The sequence below is a fragment of the Tamandua tetradactyla genome, chromosome 14 (assembly GCF_023851605.1).
Source record: "Tamandua tetradactyla isolate mTamTet1 chromosome 14, mTamTet1.pri, whole genome shotgun sequence".
Lineage (NCBI taxonomy): Eukaryota > Metazoa > Chordata > Mammalia > Pilosa > Myrmecophagidae > Tamandua > Tamandua tetradactyla.
In genome coordinates this window covers 1,810,993-1,832,770 of record NC_135340.1, presented here as the reverse complement: position 1 = coordinate 1,832,770, position 21,778 = coordinate 1,810,993, and the positions used below count along the sequence as shown (strand labels likewise).

Below are 21,778 nucleotides of genomic sequence, written 5' to 3'. Positions count from 1 at the left end.
GTATGTTATATTTTTATGATTGATTTACAACTTAATTGTATTCTGGTCAGAGTGTATGTTGTAAAGCATCTTTTTATGGTGATAGAGTTATTATATATCTGTGCTGTCCACTATGGTAGCCACAATATGGTAAATGGCTGTTGAGCACTTGAAATGTGTCTAGTGTGCCTAAGGATCCAAATTCTTAATATTTTTCATTTTAATTAATTTAAATTTAAATTATCACACGTGGCTAATGGCTACCAGATAGGGCAATTCATATTTATGGAGTATCCAGGCTTTGAACTTTGTTGAAATTTGCTTTATGTCCTAGTACATGTTTATTATTTATAAATAGCCCCTATGGGCTTGAAAAGCATTTTATGTTCTCTAATTATTAATACAGTGTGCTGTATTTGTCCATTAGCTCAAACTTATTAAATATATTGGTCATGTCTTCCATATTCTGAATTTTGGACTGCTTGATATACCACTTACTCATAGATGAGAGATATTTTTAAATTCTAAGGGAGATGTGTTGAAAAATGCTATCATCTGATGGTGGAGTTTTCAACTTCTTCTTGATGTTCTGTTAAGCTTTGCTTTTTTTGTACACTTCTGAGCTGTGTTACATACATACAAATGTGGAATTGTTTTATCTTCCTGATGAATGGAACCCTTTATTTTTGTGTAGTGAGTCTCCTTATCTTGAGAATGCTTTTTGCTCCAAAATCTACTTTGTCTCATTAATATAAATGCTTCATATTTCTTTTACTTGTTTATTTTGTGGGCACACTGAGCAGGCATCTGGGTGGCTAGGGAAGGAAGCTGACTCTTATGCACAGAACGAATCATCTTGTCTACCCGATTATTGAGAGCCTCCTCTTCAGCATTCCAAAGGGCCATCCATATAGTTTTTCGAAGCACCTGACCATCTGGCCAAAGTGTTAGCTACTATCCATGAATTGGTATAGTTCTGACCCTTTGTCAGTGTGCTGCAAGCCTCATCTCTGCTTTCTTTCTCTCATGTATCTATCCATTCTGTTAGAAGATAATAAAGGCTTTTCCTTCATTCTATCTTGCAAATGTCACAAGTCCCCTTCATTGGCGAAATCTAAACCAGAACCTAGCTAAGAAGGACACATAAGAATTATAGTTTTGTAGTGTCCACGTTTCCAGTTCTTGCAGTATAGAGAAGAACCTGGAATGGTGGAGATGGGCCAGAGCATGAACGGAGTAACCACCCATTTTCAGAATAACGGACTCACAGTTTAAGGACCAGAAAATTCCTTAGAAACCAAATGTGATCGTTAGATTCAGTTGTCAACTTGGCCAGGTGAAGGCACCTAGTTCCGTTGCTGTGGACATGAGCCAATGGCATGTGAACCTCATCTGTTGCTCATTACATCTGCAGTCGGCTAGGAGGTGTGCCTGCTGCAATGAATGATGTTTGATTTAATTGGCTGGTGCTTAAATGAGAGAGCTCAACATAGCACAGCCCAAGCAGCTCAGCATACCTCATCTCAGCACTCACAGCTCAGCCCAGGCCTTTGGAGATGCAGAAAGGAATCACCCCAGGGAAAGTTGTTGGAACCCAGAGGCCTGGAGAGAAGGCCAGCAGAGATCACCCTGTGCCTTCCCATGTAAGAAAGAACCTCAGTGGAAAGTTAGCTGCCTTTCCTCTGAAGAACTAATAAAATAAATCCCCTTTTATTAAAAGCCAATCTGTCTCTGGTGTAGTGCATTCCAGCAGCTGGCAAACTAGAACACCAAGTCATCCTAAAACTTTCTTCGTAGTCTTAGTTTGTCATGCTACTATGACAAATACCATACTGTGGTTTGGCTTAAACAATAGGAATTTATTTTAGCTCATGTCTTTGAGATTAGAAGAGGTACAAAATTAAGACACCAGCAAGGTTTCTCCCCCAAAGACTGTAGCACCCAATACTGGCTAGTGACAGCCCTTGGATTTCCTTGGCTTTGATCCTTGCCTCCATTCATATGGCAATGTCCTCTCCTTTCTTGCTTCTGTGACTTCCTGGTTATCTTTACAAATGCCCCAGTAATCTGGATTAAGACCCACCTTCATTCAGTTGGGCCACACCAACTCAGCATCTTCAAGAGATTCTGTTCACAGTGGGTTCACACCCACAGGGACTCAGTCAAGATTAGCAGTGAGTTTGTCGGGGTACATAATTTAACCTACCATTATTCAGTGACTATAAATACATGCATATTTATTTGTTTTCCTTGGTGGGAATTATAATTCCCATCTGTTGTTGTTTTTTTTCCACTTAAAATATGTGAACATGTTTCCTTTTGATCAGGTATTTTTCTATAACATGACTTCAAATCCCTGCATATTTTGCATGGTATACCTGTACCATAATTTATGTAAAATATCTTACATTGGGCATTTATATTGTCTTCATTTTGTCACTATATGGATAATGCTTTAATGAACCTATATGTAGGTAAATACAGCTGCACAATCTGATAGTTTCCTTAGGATAAATTCCTGGAAATGAAAGTTTTATAGAAGAGTATGTATGTATTTCATTGTATTTCAATGTTTCCAGTACTGAGTATATGTATAGTTTTAACCTTTGCCAGTTATTATAGTCAAAATATTATCTTCTTTTATTTTGCATTTCTTTAATTGCTGGTAAGACTGAACATTTTCCCATATGGTTATTATCCTTTTGTATTTCCTCCTTTGTGTCAGTTATTTATCTTTTTCTTGACGCCTTATTTTAGGGTTGTCAGTGCCCTAATCATGATGATATTGTTTTTTTCTAGAGGTCCCCATTAAATGGGATATGGAAGCCAATAAAAACAAAAATCCTGTTAAATGATTTGCTTATTTCTTCTAGGTTAAAAATTGCATTATTCTCAAGAATATCATTAGCAGCAGAATTATTAGGGTCTGCATGGTAGGGTTTTGAGATCCATTATGTTTAATCATTTCTACACTTGTTTTGACGTTCTAAAGATTCATTTTTATGAGTTAATATTGGCGTTTTCTTTTTCCCTTAACTCCATTTTGTCCCTTTCTGTAGAAACTTCCTTTTGCTATTATTTTTAAAGTTGTTTTTGGTTGCTTATTCAGACATGTTTTCTCTATCGTTCTCATCAGTTTCTACTGAATAGTTTAGAAAAAGTAATATTTCATTTGGATTTTAGTTGCCAGGAGACAGTTTCCTAGGTGCTCTCTTTTTCTTTAATGGCTGCAGTATGCTCAGAGTTTTTCTACTTGCTTGGTTTAGTTTTTACTGGAAAATTGGAATGTAGATTGTATGCCAAGCTTATAATGAAGAAAATTAGATAAACATTCCCAACGCGTTTCCAGTATATTAAAATAATTATGCTCCCCTTTCTAAATTGTTTGAAGATACCCTTTCTACATATCTAAATTCAGTAGCTGAATGGTCACCTTCCAATTATTTAAAACACCCCACAGAATGAATAATTTTCCCCAAAGCCCTTATATTAATACAAGATATATAAAGATGGGAAATGGTATATATATAGTTGGGTCTCTCCTTGCGAACTATCCATTTACACAGTAAAATGCTAATTCCCATCTGGTGTGTTTCTGACTTAATTCCCTTTTAAGATTTACAGGATGCTCAGCAAATTGAAACTAAGTTTAGCTTAGCAAAAATGTTTACGAAGATAGAAATCTGGTGCTGAGGAAACTTGTTATACATTAAAAAGAATTTTGGGATTATCTTTCATCTTAGATTACTAAGGGGGCTATTTATTGCTTAGATAATATGTTACTGTGAATAACGCATCAAGTACATGGCATTTGTTCTTAGTACCTTGCATTCCAATATCTTTGTAGAATTATTTTTCATTAAATTCATGTAAACAGATGTTTATTTCACACCCATTGTGTGTGAACTCCTATTATAAGGTTTTCAAGACATGAAGATGAATAAGGCAGTCTCTGATTTGAGATATTTTTAGTCTATGTTTTCAATTTTCATTTCTTTGGTTCTCCATCTGGGAGCTGGGGCAGGGCTGGACTACTTCGTCAGTTTTGTTCACAGCTTCGTTGAGATGTAGTTAATATATCATACAACTCACTCATTTAAGAGGTATATCTCAACGGCTTTTGATATGTTCACAGAATCATACATCTATCACCACAGTCAGTTTTAGAATGTTTTCATTATCGCAGAAAGAAGCCCTGTACCATTAAGCCATCCCCCCTCTACTCACCCCCTCCCTCCCCCAGGCCCAGACTCCTGCAAGCTAATGTACTTTTGGTCTCTGTAGATGCGGCTATTCTAGACATTTCATACAGACGCAGCCAGACAGTATGTGCTCCTGTGGGGCTGGTGTCTTCCATGGAATATGTTTTCAAGGTTTCTCCATGTTTAGCATGTATCAATACTGCATTCATTTTTATTATTGAATAATACAGTATTCCATTAAATGGATATACCACATTTTATTTATACATTCATTAATTGATGGACATTTGGGTGTAGCCTTTCTATATAGTTTTATATGTGAATGTTATTACCATAAATATAAATATAGGTTGATTATTATTATAGGTTTCAGACAGAAAGTCTTTCTTAACTTTAGGTGAGATAGAAGCTATTGACTACGTATTGGTAAAGATCCCACCAATTCTTTTAGGCATAAATTCTAGTATTCAATTACATTACAAAAATTATTTGTATATTTAAAAAATTACCTTACCAAAAATGAATAAGTATGGTATTTTGCTGATTTTGTAATGAGACTTCTTTTCATAAACTCTTACTTTATATTACAGATCAGATATCTGTTTTATTTTATAGTTTTTTGTATTCTTTTTTTAATTTTTAAAATTTTATTTTGTAGTATATTTAAATCACACTTAATACAGAATCTTTGGTGATGGCTCCCTCTTCTTCATTAGTTTCATATGTAACTGTTCAAGGACCTTGAACAGAAACTAGTAATTCAGAGTTGTCTACTCATCCTCTCAGCAGCTCTTTTCTTTTTTTTCTGACTTTTTATACATTTATTATTCCCCCAAGGGGGGTGCACTGTTTCTGGAAGCACTGCAATACCAGGTTGATGTGTGGAGTGGACGGAGCAAGCTCCTATTCCATCTCCCAACTCCAAAAATCCATTTACTATATTGTCCTCGGATAGAGGGTGTATCAGATATTAAACTGATAAGAACAGATACTACACTTGATCTTAGCCAAAAGGCTGAGAAGTGATTCCTCTCATCCACTCTTAACATACAAAGGTGGGTGTTCTAGTTTGGTAGCTGCCAGAATGTAACACACCAGAGACGGATTGGCTTTTAATAAAAGGGGATTTATTTTGTTAGTTCTTCAGAGGAAAGGCAGCTAACTTTCATCTGAGGTTCTTTCTTACATGGGAAGGCACAGGATGGTGTCTGCTGGTCTTCTCTCCAGGCCTCTGGGTTCCAACAACTTCTCCCAGGATGATTCCTTTCTGCCTCTCCAAAGGCCTGGGCTGAGCTGCAAGTGCTGAGATGAGGTGTGCTGAGCTGCTTGGGCTGTGCTGCATTGAGTCTCTCATTTAAGCACCAGCCAATTAAGTCAAACATCATTCATTGCAGCAGACACGCCTCCTAGCCGACTGCAGATGTGATCAACAACAGATGAGGTTCGTGTACCATTGGCTCATGTCCACAGCCACAGAACTAGGTGCCTTCACCTGGCCAAGTTGACACCTGACTCTAACTACCACAGTGGGGTAGGAAAGGATAATTATGTTCAATGCTCCAGAAAAAGTGCCTGAGAGTACAGATTCATATCCCAATCAACAAAAAGATTCATTTCCCCCCCCCGTATGAATATCCAGCTGACAGCATCATTTATTGAAAATATCATCTTTTGTCATTTATAACAGTGGCACCTTTGTGGGTCTGTTTCCGAAATCTTCCTAGTCTTTTCTGTCTTTTGTCCATCCGTGAATAATATCACCCTGTCTTAATTGCTGTAGATTTTTAATGTCTATTGATGTCTGTTAGTGTAAGGTTTCCAATTTTGTTCTTCTTCAAGATTGTGTTTCTTATTCTTGGCCCTCCATCTTTCCATATCAGCTTGTTAATTTATGAAAGAAAAAATGATTTTGTTACTTTGTAAAAGAAAAAGTAATAATTTTGTTAACTTGTACAAGAAAGATTGCTGAGAATTTGACTGGGGATTGCAGGAAACCTGTGGATCATTTTGGGTAGTATTGACACATTTACAACATAAAGTCCTCCAGTCTGTGAACATGTGTGTGCTGGTCTTTTAGCTGCCAGAATGCAATATACCAGAAATGGAATGGCTTTAAAAAAGGGAATTTAGTAAGTTACAGGTTTACAGTTCTGAGGCCATGAAAATGTACTAATTAAAGCAGGCCTATAAAAATGTCCAAATTAAAGCACCATCAAGGGATTACCTTCACTCAAGAGAGGCCGATGAAGTTCAGGGTTTCTCTCTCAGCTGGAAAGGCACGTGGCAAACATGGCAACGTCTGCTAGCTTTCTCTCCAGGAATCTTCTTTCATGAAGCTCTCCCAGGGGCGTTTTCTTTCTTCATCTCCAAAAGTCTTTGGCTGCGTGGGCTCTCATGGTTCTCATGACTCTGCTCTGTTGCTCTCTCGTCATTCTCTCTCTCCAGAATGCTTCTTCTTTTAAAGGATTCCAGTAAACTAATCTAGAAACCTGGAACGGGTGGAGTCACGTCTCCCTCTATTCAAAAGTTAATACCCACAGTTGGGCGGTCACATCTCCATGGAGATAATCTAATCAAGTTTCCCACCTACAGTGCTCTTGAAAATCTATTGGATGTATCTCTTCCCAATTCCACGTTCAGTGATCTCACATTGATAGATTGAAATTGGCATGGTGTTAGTATTTATATCACAGAATTTGGTAAATGCTACACATCACGGTTTCCTCACCCACTCACTGGCGAGAACTGGTTGTTAAACATTTACCTGTACAGCTCAGATTTAGAACTAGGTGTATGAGGTTTTTAATGCTATGTAAATGGTATTTTTCATCTATAAAAATTAAGATAATTATACACACTCATAGTAAAATTCATCCTTTTAGTGTACAATTCCGTGACTTTTGACATATTTATACAGCTGTGTCATGACTACCAAATCAAGATATAGAACAGTTCCAAACCCCAAATAATTTCCTCATATTCCTTTGTAGTCAACCGTTACTCCCAATGCCAGCACCCGGCAACCACTAATCTACTTTCATTCTCTGTAGACTTATGTATTCTGGAAATTTTGTATAAATGGCTCCTTTCACTTACAATAATTTATCTGAGATTCATCCATGTTGATGCATCAGTAATTCATGCTTCTTTTTTTTTCTTTTTTGCTGTGCAATATTCCATTGTATGGATATACCACTGTTTATTTATTTGTGTACTAGTGTTTTTTGTTTGTTTGTTTGCATGGGCAGGCACCAGGTCAAACCCGGGTCTCTGGCATGGCAGACAAAAACTTATGTGCTGACCCACCATAGCCTGCCCTGTGTGCTAATTTTTGCAGAGATAATTGTTTCCATTTCTCTTGGAAGGTCAATTGATTTCTGATTAAAGTGTAAAGGCAATTCAATGGAGAAAGAATAATATTTTCAACAAAGGATGCTGGGTCAATTGGGTATCTATATGCAAACAATAAACCTCAAACCAAGTGTAATACCATATATAAATGTTAACTCAAAATGGATCATGGATCTAAAGGCAAACCTAAAACTATAAAATGTTTGGAGGAAAACATAAAAGAAAATCTTTGTAAGTTGGATTAGGCAATGATTTCTTGGATAAGCTGCCAAAGTATGAAAACCGTAAATTGAACATCATCAAAATTAGAATGTGTGATCTTCAAAAGCATTGTTAAGAGAATGAAAAGACAAGCCACAGACTGGGAGAAAATATTTGCAAATCATTTATCTGATAAAAGATTTGAATCAAGAATTTATAAAGAACCCACAAAACTCAATATTAATGAAACAAACAACCAAATTAAAAAATACGTGAACGTTTTGAACAGACATTCCACCAAAGACAACATGGATGGAAAATAACAGGAAAAGATGGTCAACATCATTAGTCATTAGAGAAAAGTAAATTAAACCGCAACGAGAAACCACTACCCATCTATTACAAGGGCTAAAAAACAGAAAAACAAAACAAAAAACCCCTGACAAATTAAGTGCTGATGAGGAAGTAAAGCATCTACAACTCTGAGAAATATCTAAGGATAATACAAAAATGTTACAGGCACTTTGGAAAAACAGTTTGGCAGTTTCTCATAACAGTGACATACACTTACCATAAGATCCAGAAATATCACATCTAGGAATTAACACCCAGTGAAATGAAAAACTATGTTCACACAGAAAACTCTACTGAGAATTTATCGTGGTTTCATTTATATGTGCCCAAAACTGGAAACAACCCAATGTCTCTAAACTGGGGAATGAATAAGCAAAGAGTGGTATATCTGTAGAGTAGAATATTGCCCAACAACAACAAAAAAGAAAGCATAAACTACTGATGCATTGACTTGGATGAATCATAGATAAGTTACTGTAAGTGAAAAGAGCCATTTATAAGAAATGTCCAGAATATAAAGTTCTAAGAGACAGGAAGTAGATTAGTGGTTGCCAGATGCTGGGGTTAGGAGTAAGGGTTGACTACAAAGAAATATAAACTTAAGACAAATACGTGGTTCTGCAATTTTTAGATGTCAGGTTGGCTAATGATTCTATTCAAATCTATATCTTTGATGATTTTTTTTGTCTGAAATTTTAGACAATGGGAAAAATTACTAGAAAAATATAATGCACCAAAAGTTTCTCAAGAAGAAATGCAAAGCTTATTACTACTAACTGTATCTATAGTAAAGTAAATATTAAAGAAATTGAGGTAGCAAATAATCATATCATGAATAAAACACCAAGTTTTACAGGAGAGTTCAATGAAAATTACAAAGAACTTTTCACTCCAATCTTTAATTACAAACTCTTCCTGAAGACAGAAGCAGAAGAACTTGCTAACTCATTGTGTAAAGCTAGTGTAGCTTTGATAATAAAATCAGCCAAGGTAAAAATGAAAAAAGAGAATGATAGACTCAAGTCTATGAATATAGCTGCAAAATCCAGAAAAAAACATTAGCAAACTGAATTTAACAGTTGTGGTAGTTAGGCTCAGGTGTCAACTTGGTCAGGTGAAGGTACCTAATTCTGTTGCTGTGGGCATGAGCCAATGGTACGTGAACCTTATCTGTTGCTGATCACATCTGCAGTCGGCTAGGAGGTGTGCCTGCTGCAATGAATGATGTTTGATTTAATTGGCTGGTGCTTAAATGAAAGAGCTCATCGCAGCACAGCCCAAGCAGCTCAGCACACATCATCTCAGCACTCGCAGCTCAGCCCAGGCCTTTGGAGATGCAGAAAGGAATCACCCCAGGGAAAGTTGTTGGAACCCAGAGGCCTGGAGAGAAGGCCAGCAGAGATCACCCTGTGCCTTCCCATGTAAGAAAGAACCTCAGTGGAAAGTTAGCTGCCTTTCCTCTGAAGAACTAACGAAATAAATCCCCTTTTATTAAAAGCCAATCTGTCTCTGGTGTGTTGCATTCTGGCAGCTAGCAAACTAGAACTACAGTGTATAAATAAGATACTATATTCTGAAAGTATTAGGTTCATATAAAATACAAAGATAGATTATTCACTGCCTTAACAGATTAAAGGAGAAAAACATATAATCATCTCAATAGATGCAGAAAAGACATCTGATAATGTTTATTACCCATTTATGAAGTAAACTAGAAACAAAATAGAACTTCCTTAATCTGGTAAGATAAAATGTATCTGCAAAACCAAATCAAACAGAAACTATAACAAATATAACCCCAAAAAGGAAATGTTGGAAACATTTTTGAAAATTAAGGAATTGCACCTGTCAATATCAGAAGTGATGCAAACTGTCACCACTTCTGTTCAGTGTTGGAAAGGCAGTCCATTAAGACAAGAAAAAGAATATCAATACGTAAGGGTTAGAAAGAGAGAAATCAGTCATTATTTGTAGGTTATATTTTTATTTCTACATTAGAAAACCCAAAAGAATCTACACGAAATTTACAGGAAATATAGAGCTTAGCAAATGTTTCCATATAAAATGAATAAATCAGAGTCAATTACAGTTCTTTACCCAAGTAACAAACAACTAAAACCTAGTTAAACAACAGCAAAGATACCAGTTATAATTAGCAACAAAAACTAGTGTATCTAGCAATAAATCTATCAAGCCTCCTCTCAGAATTGCAAATTATAAAAACTTGACTGAAAAAAAATAAAGATCTAAATAGGTGGAGAGATATCATATGTTTATGCATTAGAAGCCTTAATGAAAATTCAGTTAAAAATCAATTAACATTGATTCTAATATTTACATGGAAAAGGTCAAAATAGTCAAGACCAATAATAACTAGAAGAATGAGGGTTTGCCCTACTATTTATAATTACTTTTTTAAAAAACATTTTTGTTGTGAAAAATACCATATATGCAGAAAAGTGATAGCTTTCAAAGTACATTTTAACAAATAGTTCTAGAACACACTTCAAAGTATGGTAGGGGTTACAATTCCACAATTTCAGAGATCTCCTTCTTTCTGCTCTAATACACTAAAGACTGAAAAGAAATGTCAGTGTAGTGATTCAGTGGTTATATTCATTTGTTAAATCCTGTCTTCTTTATTGCAACTCCTCTCTCTCACTTGATCCTTCTGCCGATCTTTAGGGATATTTGGGCATTGACCATTCTAACTTCTTCATGTTGAGAAGGGGTTTGACATCATGGGGTGAGGGGGTACAATGGCTAATGGTCTTGGAGAGACTGGGACCTTTGGGTTTCAGGGCTTCTTTGGCGCAGGAATAATCTGGAGGTTTCAGGTTTCTGAAAAATAAACTGAGTGAAACTATTATAAGAGTCTCAGAGCCCTGAGTATATAATTGCTTTTTATAAAGTTATTTTGATTAAGATAGTGAACTATTGGTGCTGAGATTGAGAAATTGATGAATGGATCAGAATTGAGAGTTCAGAAATAAAGTTATATATACACATATATGTAATGCTTATTTATTACAGTGGGCACATGGCAGACCACTTGAGGAAAGAAGAGACTTTGATAAAAGAGCTCTGAAAAATTTTGTTACATAGAAAAATAAAGTTGTATTTCTATCTCACATCATATACAAATATTAGCTCCTAATGGATTAAGAACTTAAATATCAAAAGCAAAGTTTTTAAAACTTAGAATTTTATATATAGAGATGTCTTTCTGATCTTGTGTAGGGAATAATTTCTTACGCATGACCCATAGAATGCTATTCATAAATGAAAATATTGATAAAATCTTTTTCATTAAAATTAAGAATCGGGCGGTACAATGGTGGCTCAGTGGCACATTCTCGCCTGCCATGCTGGAGACCCAGCTTCGATTCCTGGAGTCTGCCCATGCCAAAAATACAATTAAGAATTACTCTTCATCAATAGTAGCACAAAGAAAATGAACAGGTAAACTCTAAACTAGAAGATTTTTGCCACAAATATAACTAATAAAAAGCTAGCATGCAAAGTACATAGAAAACTACCACCAGGGGTAAGGGGTCTGGTTTGTATAATTTTTTTTTTTCTGTTTTCATTTTATTTCTTTTTCTGTTGTCTTTTTCTTTCTTTTTCTGAATTGATGCAAATGTTCTAAGAAATGATCATGATGATGAATATGCAACTATGTTATAATATTGTGAATTACTGATTATATATGTAGAACAGAATGATCATATGTTAAGAATGTTTGTGTTTCTTTCTTGTCATACTTTTTAAAAAAATTTAAAAATTAATTAAATTTAAAAATTAATTTAAAAAAAACTACCACCAATCAATAAGAAACAATCAAACAACCTGATAGAAAACTGAATGAAGAGCATGTGCTCACCTCATAAACAATGAGAAAAATGTATGTGACGTTCCCAGTAAGATACCATTTTATACCTATGTAATTGACAGAAATCGAAAAGTCAGACAAAGCCATATTGGAAAGGGTGTGGATCAATAGGGCATCCTAAACTGCTGTGGGGGAGGGGGAAGCATTTGTACAACCACTTTGAAAAAGCTAATTTGTATGATATAGTAAAGCTGAATACTTGAAAAACTTACATCCCGAAAGTTCCATTCCCTCATACATTCCCAAGAGAACCTCATGGTATATATGTGTGGTTTGGTGCAATTTTATAGAATTATTTTAGTCTATAGAAAGTTGTGATTTAATTTCCTGCTCCAAAGATGTTTTCCTAACTAAAATGTTATGTCTAGCCAGGGTCCCTGGTGACTATAGCCCAGGCAAGGAATTTTATCAAACAAGATGTGTGTTTGCTGTTCACAAAAAGGGCCTTTGTGTTGAGCCAAAATTAAAAGGAAGAGCACAGCGCCGGAGTCAGACATAAATGGATAATAAACAGTAATAGTGTTAGTAGTGGTGACCATCTGTTAAACACTTACTGTGTGTCAGGTTGTTTGTTCTGCACTTGGTAAAAAGGACTTACTTTAGCCTTCCACAGCCTCTCTGATGCAGGTGCACCATTACCAATCTCATTTTTGGGGTGGAGGATAAGGAGCCTTGGAGAGATAACTAATTCTCACAATGTTATATTTGTTGTAAGTTGTGAAGTTGGGATTTTGACAAAAGCTCCTGACTCCAGCATCTGTGATACAACAATATAGAAGCTAATATCTTTTGAGTATAAAATCAATTTCTCTTAATTTTGCAGAGAGAAAAACCCTGATTTATGGCTGTGGACAATGGTCTGTTATCCCCAGATGCTCTGTACTGTTCAGAAAGTCTCATTTTGTATGTCTCCACTAATAAAAGACTAAAATTACGTATTAGATGCTCACTATTTCGATAACATTATTTTATATGTAAATAAAGATATAAATAGATGAATGTGATAGGCATATATTGATGTGATCTGAAGAAGCATTTAAAATGATGTTGAAATGTAATTGCCGTATTTTCTCTAGTTATAAGACTTCTTATTGAACAGAAAACATGGAGAATCTATTTAAATAGATTTTCAGATATTTCAATAAAAGGTTAACAGCTCAGTTTGTTTCAAAATTGATGGTATTAGGGGTTGATTTGAGGCTAGGTCATATATCTGATCTGAGAAGTGGTGTCAGTACTCAACAGGTGTATGTTTTGACTTTCTATTTTTCTGGTACAAAGCAAAAGAACCCACTTCATGTTTTGTCCAAGAGTTATTTTGACTATCACTAAAGAGGCAGAATATTATAGTAGAAAGGTCTGCGATGAAAGTTAGGAGACCTGGGACCTGGTCCAAGCTGACAGTTACCGTGTGTGAACTTCCTGGTACTTGTGATCTTGGGCAAGTTAGTTATCTCTCAAATTCTTAATCTCCTCATTTGTGAGAGGTATAGATAACAGTAACTACCTTGCTGAAATAGTAAGAGGATTAAATAATTAACATAAGAAGCATCCATGGTAGGCTGCCTGATACAGAAACCCCATTTCCTTCTCTTGGACAAGGTCAGTTACATGTTTGGCTTTAGTTTTCTCATCTATGGTAATAGTGATGGCATTTACTATGTGCCAGGCACTAGTCTAAGTGCTTTACTGCATATTTTAATTCACAGCCACCTTAGGAGGTAGGCACAGAGATGTCAGATAACCTGCCTAAGGGTTCTCAGCTGGACGTGGTGGAGCCAGGATTCACGTCCCAGCAACCTGGTCCAGACCTGGCCTTTTAACCACCGCGTTATACCGCCTTCCTAAAAGAAGTCGAGTGCTGTGGCGGTTATTTATTGCCTGTTAGGCTACGTAACAATCACAAAATCTCAGGGACATAGAACAATAAGCGTCTATGGATCACACGTTGAGATGGTTGTAGATAGCTCTGCTTATCTTGGTGGGCTCCCTCGCGTGGCTGAGAGCCGGCTTGCTGCCCTGCCCAGGTGTCCCCCACGGCACTGGCCTCCCCTGGGTGTGTGCTCCTAGTATATGGCAGAGGAGAAACAGCAAAATGGAACCACGCACATGCTTTTTCAAGCTTCTGCTTGTGTCATATCTGTTGGCCAAAGCCAGTCACGTGGTTGACCCCAGGGTCCAAGTGGGTGGGTGCTGCCGAGGCCGTGGACGCGAGGGACGGCCCGCAGAGGCTGCTTTCGCAGTTTCCCACGAATGCCAAGGCCCGCTTCTAAGATTATTTTGTACTGGGGATGAGTTCTAAAAGTTGACCTCTGACAAAAATGGCATCTCTACCAATGGAATAGAGAACCCTGAAACACACACACAGACTTACAGAAAAATAGGCAGAAACTCCTTCCAGGAATGCTCATTTCAGCCTGTAATCCCAGGGCAGTGGTGGTGGGCTGACATCCTGAGTTGACTACGTGGCGAGCACCGCTCTCAGCGCTTTACGTATACTGGCTCCGTCCTCACAGCAGTGTAGGATGCACTGTTAGTCATCTCCATGCGACCGGCGAAGAAACCGAGGTTTAGCGAAGTGCCCAAGGACACATGCTTTTATCCAGGACTTGTGCACATAGTAATCTTCAAAAGTTTCTAATTTTTAATTGAATTAGGTCCAGATCTGTTTGCCTTGGATTTGAAAGTCCTTTGAAATCCAACCTGACTCAATTTACTTATCTCTAACTTCCATTGCTATATAGTTTTAGACAGCTAAGAGTCTAGAATCTTACAGATGGGATCCGTGCACTGGAGGGAGACAAACTGTTTGACTTTAGAGATTTATTCCAACCTCCAGAATCGATGATTCCGCCCCCCTCTGTACATTTCCTCCCATATACAGTCAGCTTCATTAAGTGCTGCGAGGGTTCTCATGTGAGTAACTAAGCCTGTTTCAGGGGACTGAAGAGAGTATGAACTAAAACCGTTTTCCTCTTCTGCTCCAAAATGGGGTCTTTTCCCTTGATTTTTTTCTTGCTCCCTCTTCAGCAGAGCTCTCTGAACTGACCAGAGCTTTCTTGAAAAGAAGATTCTGTTTGGTTCAGTCATAGGCTCAGAAAGACCAAATTTAAGTCTTTCTGGGAAATGGTGCGAAGTACATCAATATGTGTCATTAAAAAGAACATTTCTAAGTTCACTGTTTCAGATAATTGAGAGGTAAATATACATTTCTTGGTATTTTAAGATGTTCAGCTGAAGCTAGTTGCTGCTTTGTTCAACAGGTGGGTTTTCAGAAAAGACATACGAATGGAGCTCAGAAGAAGTGGAGCCTGTGCGGAAGGCAGGGCCGGTCCAGGTGCTTGTCGTCCGAGACGACCACTCCTTCGAGCTGGACGAAGTGGCCCTGAATCGGATCCTCCTCGCAGAGGCCGTCAGAGATAAGGAGGTTGTCGCCGTCTCTGTGGCTGGGGCATTTAGAAAAGGAAAATCATTTCTGATGGACTTCATGCTAAGATACATGTACAACCAGGTATGTTACAGGTGTTCTAAAAAGCTTTCTTGTTTCTATGCTTCTGTCGCTTCATGTTTTTATTTAGTTACGTTCAAATTTCCATTTCTGTGTACTCCAAATACGAACGTGTTAGTAAAATGCATCCCATATCCTCCCCAACCTCAGGGCTTTGCTGCATTTCCCTTAGAACTTATTTTTTTTATCCTTTTCAAAACAGACACATCCTAGTGATATGCTACAAAGTTTATATCTTACAGTGTTTAAAATGCCAAATAATTTTGTCATCATTTTTTAATTGAAATCAGTTCCTTCCAGCATTTCATTATGAAAACGTTGAAGTGTAGAGGGAAGTTGAAAGGATTTTTCGGTTACACTCAGGTGCCCGTTGCAGTTAGCGCTCCCGCTCCACCGCAGGGCCCACCTCCTCGGTCCCTCCTTCCGTCCCTCAGTCCGTCCTCCTTTTTGATGCATTTCAAGGTAAACTGCAGACATCAGTACACTTCCTCCCACACACTTCAGCACATATATCATTCTTACATATCATATATATCAGTATTTGTTTATAGGGTTTTCTTTTAAGGGAAAATTTACGAATGATGAAATGACAACCTTGGGCGTACGTCGGCTGATGTCTGACAGACCCATGTGCGGTGTGGCCCCAGCAGTTCCACGATATGGGACTTTACTGTTCCCCCGGAAGTCCTCTCTCGTCCTTTTCCAGACAGTCTTCATCCTTATCCCACCCTCAGAGGCAGCTGACAATGCTATAAAGTTTGAGCCAACAGAGTGATACAGAAATAAGACTCTAAGGGACCCAGTTTGAACCAAAAAAGGACAAATAGATAAGAGTTGGGGAACAGAAGATTGAGAATGGAGGACATGGTGGTATTTTTTCTCCTTCATTCCTAATCCTTCTGGCGCATGTATGGAGATTGAGGCAGACTAGACACGCTGCACAAAGAAGGCATATATTATGTGTTTATGCCACAACTACCCGTCTTGGATTGATCTTTTCTATTTGAGGTATTTTTTAGCAATTTTGCAGTGTTAGCTTTAACATCTTCCATCAGTAACTTCAGTTTCAACAACTCAAGAACAGAACTACTTAAAATAATTGCAGCTTTGAAAGCAAACAAAACTCTTACCACTTCCTGTTTCTAGCATACGAACATTAGGATGCTACTTAACACAAGTGGAAAAATTGGTTGAACAAAAATCAATGTGCTTTCTGCTCTTTGGGATTATACAGTGTTAGCCATATTTATAGTTTTAACTGTCCGTAAACGTTAGAATAAAATACTCAGTAACACTTGTCATGCTGCTTGTGGTAAACAGCATTTGCTCAGATTAAAGTATATCAGATTTGTTTTGTTTTTCTTTTTCTTTTTCTGCACCTAGTAGAACATTCAGAAAACAGGAAAGATGGAAAGACTAGGAACATTTGTTTTGCTGTTCCTTGTGTAAGGGCGTGTATCATTGACTTTGTTTACACCAAATTCTACTTTCCTTTCTGCATATATAATTGTCATTCATACTAGAATGGAAAAACTAGATTTTATGGCACAGTCTCTGTTCTTTATAGCAGAAAAACTGTTATTAAGCTTATTCTACAGCTAGCATAGTACCTGGCACAATGTAATCAGTGAATAATTTTCAAATAAATGAATCATTGCATGCTTGAATAAATGAAACAAGCTAGATTGTGTATCTACCAAAGTAACTATTTGTGAATATTTTGCTGTCTTTCAAAATCCTTTTTCAGGCTTAATGTTTTTAAAAATACCTCAAGTAGATCATTGACCTGAGTTGATGTTATAATAGTGATTTTGTTCTGCTAATTCCTAACCATCACCATTTACACAGCAAAGTGTGTGCTCTGTGACTCTTCTCCAGGCATCACTTTATTAGATTAATTTCAGTGATTACATCCGTTAGTAAGTATTTATGGACAGCATGCTACAGGCCTGACATTGTGCTAAGCACTATGGCAGAAGATATAGTTACTGCTGTCAGGTAGATCATGGTTTGGCTGAGGAGACAAGTGCGATACAGGAAATATCTAGAACATCATTAAATGCTAGTATGTATATTTCTGCAGCAGTTTCAGGGAAGGGCATGTCTAAAGGGCAGGAGTTATTAAGGACAGCTTCATAGAGAAGATGTACAAGACTGGATTGGAAGAGGGAGAGGGACACCCTGGACAAGAGGCACAGGACCACGCTGTTGCGGTTAGAATGAGTATCATATGCGCAGTAAACATAGATTACACCTTCTTCTCTTGAGTAGAGCTTACGTATTAGAAGTGAGGAGGAAATAAGATTGAATAGATGGGAACCAGATAATGGGGCCAATTTATGAAAGGACCAAAACTGACCTCTTTGTAAGAGCCTAAAATACTGTATAGAGCAAGACAGGATATAAGTAAAATTTTAGATAGGATTATTTAATGAGGTCTCCCCATAAACTGATAATTTGTTATGTCTATTAAAATAAGTGTTAAGTAGTATTAACCAAGGTTATCATGACCTACTTACTGAGTCTTAAGTGATACTTTCCAGTCCTTATTTTATGTGATCTTTCTCCAGTCTTCATACAATTGACGATTCCTTCTCCTCTGTCCTCCTTTGGATTCCAAATCCCGCTTGTATGAGTCAGTGCCCCACCACTTCCTCCTCACTGTCCTGGCTCTGGTTCAATCCCTCGGTCATATTTTTGAACATTATAATAGTCTCATGCTCTGGCCTCTCTTTCTTCCCTCCCCGTAGCCTTTTACTGCTTGTAGAATCTTTCTATTCACAACTTTGATGATATTGCACTCTGCAGCTCCATAGCTCCCCACTGTGCCTGAAGGAGAAAATCTGACCCCTGAGGCACATATAAGACCTTTCATAATCTCGTTACTGCCCAGCCTCCCTGCTCCTCATGACCCACACTTCCATCTTGAAGCTTAAGCAACACCAAGTGTTTGTGTATATCCTGACATAAAGGGCTCCCTGATCCCTTTGTTTCTTTCTTTCTGGAATGCCCTTCCTCTTTGCTCACCTGGAAAATCCTAAACATCCTTTAAGTCTTAACTCAAACACCCAGACTCTCCCATGAAGTCCTACCTGACCAACTGTTAGGTATTTTTTTCTTGCTCCTATTTGTGCCTTATAAACACTCCCATTTTGCATGGCATTACAATGATCTGTGAGTTTGTCCATCTCCCTGGTAGGCTGTGAAGGTTTTCTGGTCTAGAATGAGACCTTTTCATCTCTGCATGCCCAGGACCTCACACAAAACCTGGCAGATAGTTGCCCCCCTGTAATTGCTTTTGGATGATTAAATAAGGTATGCAAGAGACGTACATAGTGTTCCTATCTAACTAGAGTGGGGAAGGGATGAGCATGGGGGTGGGTACATGGAAAAACCATGCAAACATATCTGGTTCCACATCATAGTCTTTATTCATTTATAGGAATCAGTTGACTGGATTGGCGATTACAACGAACCATTGACCGGCTTTTCGTGGCGAGGCGGGTCTGAACGGGAAACCACAGGCATCCAGATATGGAGTGACATCTTCCTTATCAGTAAGCCTGACGGTAAAAAGGTATGCTGTTAATTTCTTAAAGAAAACGGAGTTTCACTTGCAACAATTACTGTTTTTTCAAGATCCTTTAAAATACTCTTTTTAAAACTACTTTTGGCCATTTGACATAAAGCTTAAAGAGTATGGGTTAGCATCCTTCTGCATTCTTCCTGTTTCCTGGTGATGGGGATGGATGGAATCACACAGCCAGCAGAGTGCCAGGCTAATGCCTTCACTTTTTGTTTTGTTTTTCTTTTTGCTGTATTGTTTCTATTATGTTGGCTTGCCAGTGAAAAGTAATCATTACAGTAATAAACAGTTAAGTAATAATTTGATTTTCCGTGGTGCTCATGGCACACGGGAGAAATGATGCATTGAGTACTCGCTGTTAATGTTTGATGGCGTTTTTGTGGTGATGCTGCTGCGATGACCCTCACGTCCCACATGTTGTCCCGGCCGCTGGCGCGTGCCCTGCTGCAGGTCGCCGCACTGCTGATGGACACTCAGGGGACATTCGACAGCCAGTCAACTTTGAGAGATTCGGCCACAGTATTTGCCCTTAGCACGATGATCAGCTCGATACAGGTATGGCATAAAGTAAATCCATTTTTGTGGATGTTTCTTTAATTAAAACGATGAATGTGTGTGTTTCTGTGAAAGTGCAGTCATGGGACACACAGCAGCTATGGTAAACCACTTGTGTTATTTGGCTCAATTAGCATACCAGTTCTTGTGATTTCTTATAGCATTTTTTTTGTTGCTGAAGACTAATAATTGATCAGTTCTCAAATTGCCTACTATAGTCAGAAATGGTTAAATCGTCTATAATTTTTTCTGCTTAAAGCCTATCTATAATAACTAATATTAAATCTTATAATATATGCAGATACATTGGTATCACCTATTATAAGTTATATTTAATGAAACAAGATTTAAAAATGTAAAATTGTGTTTTACATAGCCAGCGGAAGCATTTCTAAATATAAAAACATTTCTGTATGTTCACAACTCTTTAAAATACTTTAATAAACATTTAGGAAAGTAAATGGCTTTCTATAAATTTTTTATCTCCCTTTCCTATCCTTTTTTTTAAAGTGTTGTTTTTGAGGTTATTGTAGACTTTCTAAATTGTCCTAAAAGCCCTTGAGATTTTGCTTTGAACATAGAACATGTTTAAGATAGTTTTTATTTATTTTTTAATCTATAAATAGATTATAGATTAAAAGAAGAGAGAATGGTCAGGAAAACAGAGATGACCAATAGGTGAGGTAGCTTAAAAAGGCAGCAGAGGCAAAGGGCCCGGGTTATAAGATGAGGCTGAAGTGAGGCAGGGCAGATGGGACTGGTGAGATAGCAGTGAAGCCTTCATAAACTGCAGGGTCTGTGTGGGACAACCAAGGAGATGGACAGAAGGAAGAAGGAAAGGCTGAATTCTTTTTCTAAAGGGTTTTAAAGTAAATCATGTTGATAATGTATGATATACTAGCCTTTTAAAGATATCCTTCTTAAATACAGAAGCCTGATTTAATATCTAATTTCTTTATATTAGATAGGAGAAACCATTGTACAGGCCTTTAAAGACCAGACTGCCCTGGCCTTTTTAATATTTGTTATTTATACTTGACCTGATGACAGAATATTTTCATTGAAAAATTCACTGTCCTTAGTCGTGACCATTTTTATTGTTATCTGATAAATGATCTGTTCTTTAAATAAGTCAGCAAAGTATACTGTTTATATATGTTTGGTGTGTGTGTAAATAAAGTATATGTTTGGATATAGAGTATGTATAAATAAAATTAATTTAAAAAAGGAAAAAAGAATGTCACCTCTACACTGTGAACTGTTAATGAGGCAATAATGCATACGTGTATGGATGTGAGCGTAATATTCAGAATTCAGCTTCTATGTGTTGGAACTTTCTGTAGATAGAAATAAAATAATTGTGGAAAGTCAGCTTAGTTTTTCAAAACAAAAATTTCCATATGGGTTCTTCAGCTTTAGATTGTGATTATTTTGGTGTACTCAGAAGGGTGATTATTTTCTTGATGAATTGCTAAATTACGTTCATAAAATAATTTTAATATTCTGTTTCCGGTGCAGGTGGCTATTATATTTCCAGGCCAATTTTAAGATGACTCCACTGTCCCCCAGGCTTCCTTTACCCCCCAAAGGCCTTATAAATGCCATTATATTAGAATGCATTAAGAGAGCTTGATGTTGTGACAATTGAGATTTAGAAAAATCGAGGATGATAGCATAAGTGCTTAGAATGATATTAATTGTTTTCTCGTTTTACCTTAATGAAGGTATATAACTTATCCCAAAATGTCCAGGAGGACGACCTCCAGCACCTCCAGGTAAAATGTTTATCCTCTTTCCGGTACTTGGTAGCCGTCTGAGCAGAGCTGGGATGCTGTGGGCCCTTCTGCTCTGGCAGCACAACAGCTCCGTGAGGTTGAGGATGCAGCTGGGTGGGGGTGTCCTGTTTCCATACCTCTTTTTCAGGCTGTGTGTTTATGTTAATCCTAATTCACTTTTCAAATTCTTTAATTTCTGTAGAGCTCATTGTTAGGCCCTTTTTGTGAAAATAAATGACAAATCAGAGTGGAGTATCTTTGGTTAAAAAATGACCCAAAATGAGACACTAAAGTCTTAAAGTCAGAGATTGAATTATTACTAGTGTGACATAACTGTCATATGATATATTCCAGATTTTTTCCCTGTGGCCCACT

The 21,778-nt window shown here is 37.3% G+C and overlaps 1 protein-coding gene and 1 non-coding gene across 4 annotated transcripts in view; one reads left to right on the top strand and one right to left on the bottom strand.

Annotated features, from left to right (window-relative positions):
* Positions 1-21,778, top strand: part of ATL1 (atlastin GTPase 1) — a 91,710-nt gene that overhangs the window by 10,417 nt on the left and 59,515 nt on the right. For all 3 annotated transcript variants that reach the window (XM_077126791.1, XM_077126789.1, XM_077126790.1), the window contains exons 2-5: positions 15,243-15,490; positions 18,930-19,064; positions 19,524-19,628; positions 21,353-21,403. In XM_077126791.1, coding sequence (XP_076982906.1) covers positions 15,243-15,490; positions 18,930-19,064; positions 19,524-19,628; positions 21,353-21,403 — 539 coding nt within the window. The remainder of the gene's footprint in view (positions 1-15,242; positions 15,491-18,929; positions 19,065-19,523; positions 19,629-21,352; positions 21,404-21,778) is intronic.
* LOC143656678 (U2 spliceosomal RNA) lies at positions 5,018-5,208 on the bottom strand. The gene has a single exon (XR_013162582.1). It is a non-coding gene; the product is annotated as a U2 spliceosomal RNA (small nuclear RNA).